The sequence below is a fragment of the Triticum urartu genome, chromosome 7, assembly GCF_003073215.2.
Source record: "Triticum urartu cultivar G1812 chromosome 7, Tu2.1, whole genome shotgun sequence".
In the NCBI taxonomy this organism is placed as follows: domain Eukaryota; kingdom Viridiplantae; phylum Streptophyta; class Magnoliopsida; order Poales; family Poaceae; genus Triticum; species Triticum urartu.
The window spans coordinates 15,273,994-15,283,557 of record NC_053028.1 but is presented as its reverse complement, the minus strand read 5'-3'; the positions used below and the strand labels follow the sequence as shown (position 1 = coordinate 15,283,557).

The following is a 9,564-nucleotide window of genomic DNA, read 5'->3' as shown; positions in this document are numbered from 1 at the left end:
AAAGATCTCAGTGATCGGACTGAAGCGGGGTCGAATGCCAGTGCGGCGCCAGATTCTGCAAGCCGCCGGGCACGTGAAGAGTAGGTGCTCCCGGTCTTCGACGGAGCTGTTGCATCTAGGGCAAGTATCGTAAGAAAGAACATGCTTCTTGCGGAGGTTTTGGCGGGTGTTCAGTCGGTCCAAGACCAAGAGCCAGCCAAAGATCATGACCCGCTTTGGCACCCTTGAGTCCCAAATCAGAGCAAGCGATGGGTCGGAGAGGTGCTCATTTAGGGCCGCATAAGCCCCACGCGTGGTGAAGCTATCACCATTTAGCAGCCTCCTCGTGTCCGGGTCCTGGGAGGTTGTGACATCCTGCAACAAAGAGGTAAGAGAAGCAAGTTCTGTGGCAGCAATAGTGGTTAGTCGATTACGAAGAGCAAGCTCGATCCCTTCCTGTAATATGGTGGCTACCAATGCATTTTGGTTTGTGTGGTGAGAGAAGAGAGCAGGGAAGATTACTGCTAGCGGTTCTGGCAGTAGCCACCGATCTAACTAGAAAAAAGTGGACATACCATTACCAATGGTGCAGTGTGAGATCTCTCTAAGACTCTGAAGATGTTTAAAAATAGTTTTTGCCAGGAAAGAACTATTTTTGCCGTGTCCAGTGTGTAGAGGGGAGTGGTTTAGAATCCAGTCCTTCCAAGGAAGGTTATCAGAGTGTAAAAATTTGAAGGAAAATTTCAGCAGTAGACAAAAGTTTTGTGCTCGTAAGTTTTTGACACCTAGACCACCTGCATCTTTAGGCGTACAGACCTTGTCCCAAGCTACCAGGCATTTTGCCCCAGAGCACACCTCGTCGTTAGACCAGAAGAAGGAGCGTCTACGTTTATCAATGGCCTCTATAACTTGGATGGGAAGGGAGAAGCATAGCATGAAGTAGGTTGGGAGGCTATCTAAGACGGCCGACAGAAGAACTAGTTTACCTCCGCAGGAGAGAAGGAGAGCTGCCCAGCCCGAAAGGTAAACGTTGCACCTATCTATAAGTGGTTGGAACGCGGATGGCGGTAATTTGTGGGGAGAGAGAGGGAGACCCAGGCATGTCTGCGGGAAGGAGGAAATGTTGGTGGCCAGATCAGAGGCGAATTTAGTAGCCTGATCGTGGTCAACGTTTAGGGGGGATGAAGGTGGTTTTGTTGAAATTAATTTGTAAACCAGTGGCGTTGGCAAAGTCGTCAAGAATCCTTTTGAGGTGAGAGGCGGAGTCCGGAGTAGCTTTGACTATTATGAGAGTGTCGTCAGCGTATTGGAGGACGGGACAAGGTAAGGTGGGACTAAGTGGGTGAAGGAGGATTCCATCAAGGTTTGCCTTGATAATCAGTTGTTGCAGAATGTCGGCGATGATAATGAAAAGGTAGGGGGAGAGAGGGTCTCCTTGACGGAGGCCGTTTTTACATTTGATCCATCTGCCCGGGATGCCTTAGCATAACTGCCATGGAGCCAGTGTCGAGCAGCGAGCTTATCCAGTCACACCATCTAGTTGGGAATCCGCGGGCGCGAAGAGTGCGGAGGAGGAGGGCCAGCAAACCGAGTCAAAGGCCTTACGAAAGTCGAGCTTAACAACTAGGGTGGGAGCTTTGCGTTTAGCACAGCAGTGTAGGATATCTGCTGCATAAAGGAAGTTTTCAGAGATGTTCCGCCCAGAGAGGAAGCCTGTTTGATCAGCGTGGACGAGCAGCGGGATGAGAGGTTTGAGTCTGTTGGTGAGAAGTTTGGCTGCTCCTTTGATTGGGCCGTTTTGAAGCGAGATGGGGTGAAAATCAGAGGGAGATCGAGCGTCTTGCGATTTTGGAAGTAGGATGATGAGGGCTCTATTAAGGCAGGAAATGTCACTAGAATGATAGAATTCTAGAAAGAAATCTTTGATCTTATGTTTAAGGGTGTGCCAGAATTTGCAGTAGAACCCACGACCGAAGCCATCCGGACCAGGACTGGCCGATTGATTCATGGAAAAGAAGGCAGTGGCTATTTCGTCGTCAGAGAAGGGGTCAGCAAGATGCCGGAGCTGAGGAAGGGGAGATGGGTAAAGGTCGTCGAGGTCGAAAGCCCAGGAGGGGTTGAAGGCTGTACCCAGAGTTTTGCGGGTTATTTCATCCACGTGGCACACTGACCATACTTTCTTCTTTGACTTGTCTTGACACATCATCCTAGGACCCACATGTAAGTCTAATAAACCAGGACAGCGACAGACACGGGGAACCCAGGCGCCTAGGAAGCAAGGTCGGGGAGTATGGGAAGGTGGTCATGGCTGTGCCCAACAGCTCCGGGAGCGAGGCAGCGGTTGCGTCTTGCTCCGGTTCACACCTCGCCGCTGCCATCGTCGATGAGTCGGGGCAGCGCTACATCGACGCCATCAGCTGTGTATCCACCAAGGCCGTCGCGGTTATGCGCCAGAAGGACAGTATCCTAATGGAAGGTCGTCTGCGCATAACTCCGAGGCCTCCAAACAAGTCGCCGGTGTAGAAGGTTGCCTCTTATGCACTGGCACTGCAGGTCTGCAGCCTCATGTTACATCTTATCAGTACTGCCCCTTATGCACCGTCGCAGCAGCTTCAAGTTCCTTCTTATGTGTCACAGCAGCTGCCTAATGTTCCTTCTTACACATCGCAAATGTCATCAAACCCACTTTACCAAAGCTATTGCATACTTGCATTGTTCAGTTTAACGCAGATTACTCACATAAACTGGACTAGGTGGGAGTATCCATTGAGGGACGTGTGAAGCATTGTACTAGAAGTGTCCACTGCCCATCATTCAGCATCCCCAAAAGGGCCTCATTTGCTGCAGATAATTACAGATTCTATATAGATATAGAGCCTCAACAAGTTCGATACATCAGTGCTGCTCCTTTCCTTTCCCATAGCGCCAATGCTTAAGTGGGTTGTGCTGATAGGAAAAACACCATGCAGAATGCGGAGGCGAGGGACACAATGATTGCTGAACGCGCACACCTAGACAATGAGGGCCCGGGGCACAGACACGGACACCGACCACTTGCTGCTCGTGCTCACGCATTGAAGTTGTTGTACTTGACCAGAGATATAGGGTTGGAGCTGTGTGCGCATCCTCCATTTGGTAACACGACAACGGTGTTTCCACGAGCGTGGAGGCGTTGATCAACATGTACACGTACGTGGATGCTGGCCTCCATGCACATGAAGCATTTGATGGAATGCACTGGTATTGCAAAGTTAGGGGGATTAAGTAACCGGTTTTTGAGTTGAGGGGGTAACGTGACCGAAACCTTTAGGGGGGTCTATATATTTAATCCTTTCCTAATTGTTGCCTCCAAGTCAGACGCACTCACTACCCCATGCTACCAGATATAGCTCAATGCCGCGGAGGCAATTTCCCGCTGGGCCAAGCAATTTTAGGTGTCATGGGCTATAGTGACTGGACACACCAAATGGACCATGAGCGTGGCATTGTTTGGGTGACTAGACCTTTCTGCACAAGTTTAATCCTGGTGGATTCCTTGAAGGCCATAGTGGTTAATTTGGGGCTTCTCCTAAGGAACCAGGCATGGCATGAATGATACGTTTAGCCCGGTAATCATACTGCCTACCATTGGGACCGAGCTCTTCCTCGTACTGTCTTTCAGAAGGATTGTTCATTAGATCAAACATGAATAACACCTTCACACATGAATTCTTGCTGATGAGGTGAGAACGTTGGGGACTGAAGGCGTCTAAGTTGGAGAAGGCCTGTTAACTCCAGGTCTTGATGGGCGGCGCACGGTCATGAGGGTGGTGACCTCAGAGTGCAGCAATCTGGTGTGGCAACCACTTGGCATGGCGATGTCGTGGTAATCTTGTGCATATATATCAACCATATGTGTGTAGATTTTTTCTGGTGTACATGTACAAACTAACAAATTATTAAACTGATATTAGTAGAGGCAATATCACCGGAAGTCATAGAACTTGTGTTCGATGTTTATTTTGGTGCTAAAACTTTAAAAATACGAATTTGTGGCCATCCAACTTACGTTCTGGTGCAAATACAGTCACTTCACTCATATACAACCGTATGGCCTGCTCACATGGCATGCCAGCGTGGGGAGGCCCACCTATCAGTGGGTGGGAGTGCAGAAGGCGTTGGGTGGCACTAGCACGCCGCTTTTTTAGAAAACTCTATCGCAATTCATTTAACTACGCACAAAAAGCCTCAAATACAATGAAAATTAGCTGAGGCCGATGGGGTTCCAACACATGACCTGTTAATTAATTAAACACTCAGATGTGCTGGTTCACACTGAAATGTGCTCAGCTAAAATTTATTTAATTACACACAAAAGCCTGTCCTGGTCAAGCAGATAAATGGGCCCACATGTCTAACTCGGTAATTTAAGGTTGGGGCCACAAGTCAGTGGGTTACTAACAACGGATTAGGCTAACCATGTAATTACACTGATCTACACATGGCCCACCTGTAAGTGGGTCAGCTAGAAGCTTGTAACCAGGGCGCATGGATAATTTTAAGTTCCTAACCCGGGTGCAAGAATAATATTCTAGAAAAACGCGGCCGGTCGGAACCGATCTCTCGACCACGAGCAAGGAAGCGCAGGAGGTAATAGCTACACCAGCCACCTGTTAGTGACTATAAATAGAAACACTGAATTTTATATTGGGACCACGACAGCTACTCGTATTCAGGTTTTTTTTCTCCTGGAATTTCATCAAATAACTAATCTGTTACCAGAAATTTCCGTGCTCCCCCAAAAAATTTAATTTAATCTACAGAAACTATGTCAAATATAATATCTTCCGTGTGCATACAATATTAGAACGACCCAGCTAGCTTTGTGGTAGGGTCTGTGGTTCTATTCCCTGTATTGTGAAAAAAAATTGACGTTATTCATGGTCATTTAAAAAAAAATGGTCTCAGCGCTGCAACAATGAATTGAATTTGCAACCTTCTAAAAGAGAGGAGTCGAGCTGACTACTGTAATAGGAAGCCCCTTTTGAAAAAGAAGGAAATTAGAAAAAACTCATTCGAGGAAACGTTTTGTGCGTCATGGCTTAAACGTTATACATTTGACATGATTTTTATATTTGAATTCCATTTGAATTTTTATGGCGAAAATAGTCAATATTTTTCAGAAACTGGTTTTCTTGCTGAACCCAAGAAAATAAGGAATTTAGAAGAAAAAACCGTGTCCAATATAAAGCTAGGTGTAACCCCTCCCCTCCCGCGACGCGCCCGCGCATGCCCGCGGGGGGGGGGGGGGGGGCCCCCCCCCCCCCCCCCCCCCCCCCCCCCCCCCGGGGGGGGGGGGGGGGGGGGGGGACCCTAGCCGCCCCTCCCCTCCGACCCCACCTTTCTACCATCCTCCTCGCCGCCACCGGTGAGCTCTGTCGGGCAAAGCCTGGTGGGCGCGGCGGGCCCTTCTCCTCCCTTTGCTCGTGGGGCCCCGATGCGGGCGGCGTCTTTGAGTAGCGGCGCTGGGAGGCCGTGGGGCTCAGCTGCGCGGCGGCGGTCTCGCGGGGAGGCGGGGTGGCTGGCTGATGGCGGCGCGCCTATGTCCTGGATCCGCACGCGGCGGGTGGCTACGGCGCTCCCTTCTCGGGAGGTGGTGCGCGGACGGCCTCCTGCTGGATCTGACTGGATCTGGTAGTGGGGGTCGGGTGGCGGCGCATGGCTTCGGTGGTGCGCGCCCGGCGGCTCCGGCGCTTGGAACTCGTCGGGCGACGCGGGTAGGGCAGCGGTCTGGCGTGGCCGTTGCTCCGGTCATGGGTAGTGGCGTGGGGAGGCCCGGCGCATGGTGGCGGCCTCCTGGTGTCGTGACGGTTTCACGGTGGCTCGGCGGATCTGCCTGCGGCGGCGGCCAACTTCTCCGGCGTTGGCTCGTCTGCAATCGGTTCGTTTCGGCCTTCACCCCATCTCCTCGTCGCCCGGACGCTTCTTCCACCGAAGGGCTGGACCTCTCCCAGCCGCGGTCCATCGCGCGTCTTGCCCCCGGTGCAGCAGGACCGAGCTCGTCTCGCGCACAGTGCAGTAGGACCGAGCTCGTCTCGTGCATGGTGCAGCAGGACTGTTCTCGTCCCCCCACGGTACTGCAGGACCGAGCTCGTCTCGCGCTCAGGGTTGCAGTAGCTTGTGCCCACACGTGTTAACTATTGAGGGGCCTTTGCTTAATTAAATATGGAACGAGGTGCACTTCAGCAAAAAAAAACATGCAGTCGCCCGAGCTTTTTCCCGTCACTGACAGTGGGCCATAGGCATGCTGGCGTGACACATAAGCTTGAGGTACACCTGAATACGAGCAAAGTGACCGTATTTGCACGAGAACGCAAGTTAGATGACCGTAAATCCGTATTTTTAAAGTTCTAGCACTAAACTGAACATCGAGCGCAAGTTCTATATGACTACCGGTGATATTACCTCATATTACTACTACTCATACCGTACTGCTAATATGTTGATTTCGACTAGAACTTCGTTTGAACTTGGCTACTCCAGCTAACCATCTCAGTTTTGCTCAGTTACCATGCTTAATTTTCTTGTATGGTGCATATATCTACCTGCAGGAAGTGGAATTGGTTGAGTTGAAGGGGGGGAGAAGGCATGCTTCTGACTTCCAGCACGTTGATCTAATGTTTTTTTTTTGTCATCGCACATTTCGGCAATATAACATTCGATATCTATCACATTGCAGTTAGTTTGGCTAAATTTATAGCCCGTGAGCAATGGATTTTGGCTGGTTTTACTAGTGGACTCCTCTGCGTGTACAGTTGTGATTCACAAAATAGAATCCATGTTCTACATGAACACTCAACATCTATCAAGTCTTTGGCTATCCATTCAACTAAGCCATATGTGTTGTCAGCATCCCGTGATGGTAAAATTTTGCTGTGGGACTATGGAAAGGAGTGGCAATTGATAAAAGCATTTGATGCCAATAGTTGGCTTGATAAAGGCGATACTGTGGAGCAAGTTGCGTTTCACCCCAAGGACAACGATTTGTTTGCCAGTGCCCAAGGCAAAACAGTAAAGGTTTGTTTAGGTTTCCTATGCATGCATTCGGCAAACATCATTTTGGACGTTCCAAGTTTTCGTGATACATGTATGTGCTTGAAATTGCAGTTTTGGAATCTGCATTCGGGTGAATGTAAGCACATACTGTCTGGCCATTCAGATTCAGTGGTGTGTTTGGATTACTTCAGTCTGGGTCACAAGCTATACTGGATCACCGGTTCACAAGACAGAACTGCCAAGGTATGGCATTTCCACAGAAGAATAGACTAGCCCTTTATCATACTAACAGAATATTTATTCAATCATGAGTTTTGCTCCTTGTGGGGTCAGATCTGGGACTTTGAGACACGGAGGTGTGTTCATTCACTGAAAGGGCACATGGATGTTGTTAACATTGTGTGTTGCCATCCGGATCTTCCAATACTCATTACTGCTTCATGGGATGGGTCAGTTCATCTGTGGGACTCCACCACCTTCCGGTAACTATTACTAATTATTAACACCCCTGATGCTTCAATATGAATCAATGAAAGTTGTCCTTTATAAAAATTATTGACACCCTTGCATAGTGCATGATCTTATTCACACACAAATTAAAGATGTTACTATTTTTTATTTGAATTTGGAGTATTGTTTGGTTGAAATCTAAATTCAGCTCTGTTCCTTAAGCAATCCTGAAAAAAATGACACTAGATTGGGCTTCAAAATTACTAGTCCACTACCATCAACTATATATCCTGTTGACACTGGATTGAAAAATGCACAAATGATTTCATATAATAAAAAGAGATAGGAAAAGAAAGAATCGAACTAAATTAGTATCTGGACTGTTGAGCCGAGGGGAGAGATGTACCTCACAGCTCTCTCTTTCGTATGGTGTGGCTTTAGGGCACAGGTGGAGTCGATGCACCTCTTCTAGGTCAGCCCTCCACATGGGCTTGGGCCCTATGAGACATACTAAGATGGGCTTAGGCCCATACTGGTTTAACACGACCCCCCCCCCCTCAAGATGGGGGGTAGATATCTATCATTCCCATCTTGTCACATGCCAAGTTCCTAGTCCCTTATCAAGCAATATGCAACCTGTTGTCCAGAGTTGACATGAGTGAGGCTGATAATCCCATCATCAAGTTTCTCCTTAACGAAGAAGTTATCAATTTCCACATGTTTAGTCCTATCATGTCGAATTGGGTTATTAGCAATGCTAATAGCCAAATGATTGTCACACCACACCCTAAGGGTCCCTTCCTCAGAAGTTTCAACTTGCTTAGAAGGTGCTTCCCCCAAAGCATCTCACTGAACCCTAGAGATAAGGCTCTATACTCAGCTTCTATTGTTGATCTAGACATAACTGCTTGTTTGTTGCTTCTCCATGACACCAAATTTCCTCCCACAAACACATAGTAGCCAAAAGTTTTATCGTCTATCATCTTGACAACTGGCCCAATTAGAGTCACTGTAGGCATCCACATCAAGATGTCCACCCTTTGCAAACCACAACCCTTTAACTGGAGTGCCCTTCAGGTATTTTGGGATTCTGTGCACAATATCAAGATGCCCACTCCTTGGTTCATGCATGTATCCACTCACCGCGCCCACAACATACGTAATTTCATGCCTGGTATGACACATGTACAGTAACCTCCCAACCAGTTTATGATAATCTTCCTTATTCACCAGCTCTTCTAATTGTGTTACCACTTTGGCTTTGTTCAATCGGAATGGGGGTAGCACGACATCCCATCAGGTCCATGTCACTCAAGAGATGCAATGTATATTTCCGTTGACATAAAGATATCCCCTTCTTTGTCCGAGCCATTTCAATGCCAAGTATTTTAGGTTGCCCAAATACTTCACCTCAAATTCCCTTCTCAGACACCCTTTAAATCTATCTATTTGATCATTATCATCTCTAGTGAAGATAATGTCATCCACATAGATAGTAAGAATGGTGATCTTCTGGTCAGAGTGTTTGTAGAACATCATGTGATCTTACACTGACCATACTCCATACCAGAGACAGCTCGTCTGAACCTATCAAACCATGCCCTCGATGATTGTTTAAGTCCATACAAGGATTTCTTCCTACTACTCACCATGCAAGAAGGCATTCTTGACATCTAATTGATGCAACTTCCACCCAAAGTTTGCAGCACTAGAGACCAATATTCTTAAAGTGTTCATATTTGTCACTGGAGCAAACGTCTCATCATAGTCAATTCCATAAGTTAGACTATATCCCCTAGCGACCAATCTGGCCTTACACCATTCCACCTTCCCCTCAGTATTCTGCTCCACAGTATAGATCCACTTACAACTCACTACTTTCCTTTTTGCCGGCAATGTGGTTAGCACCCACATCTTGTTTTTCCTCAGTGCTTCCAACCCCTCTATCATCGCTTCACGTCACTTTGGAGGTTCCTTTATAGCCTTCCAATCCTTCGGGATTGACACAGTTTGAAGGAAAGAAACGAACACTCTATATGAAGGAGAAAAAACCTCATCAGACACAAAATTTCCAATGTCATCGGCATAGAAAATCTTCAC

General features: G+C 47.8%; 1 protein-coding gene across 1 annotated transcript; it reads left to right on the top strand.

Moving 5' to 3' along the window:
- The first annotated feature begins 2,169 nt into the window (after positions 1 to 2,169).
- Positions 2,170 to 7,500, top strand: LOC125518137 (putative coatomer subunit beta'-3). Its single transcript, XM_048683073.1, has 5 exons — positions 2,170 to 3,114; positions 3,757 to 3,844; positions 6,774 to 7,035; positions 7,126 to 7,257; positions 7,348 to 7,500. Exons 1-5 carry the CDS (start codon positions 2,943 to 2,945, stop codon positions 7,498 to 7,500), a joined length of 807 nt encoding a protein of 268 aa, XP_048539030.1. The 5' UTR covers positions 2,170 to 2,942.
- Positions 7,501 to 9,564: the final 2,064 nt, after the last annotated feature.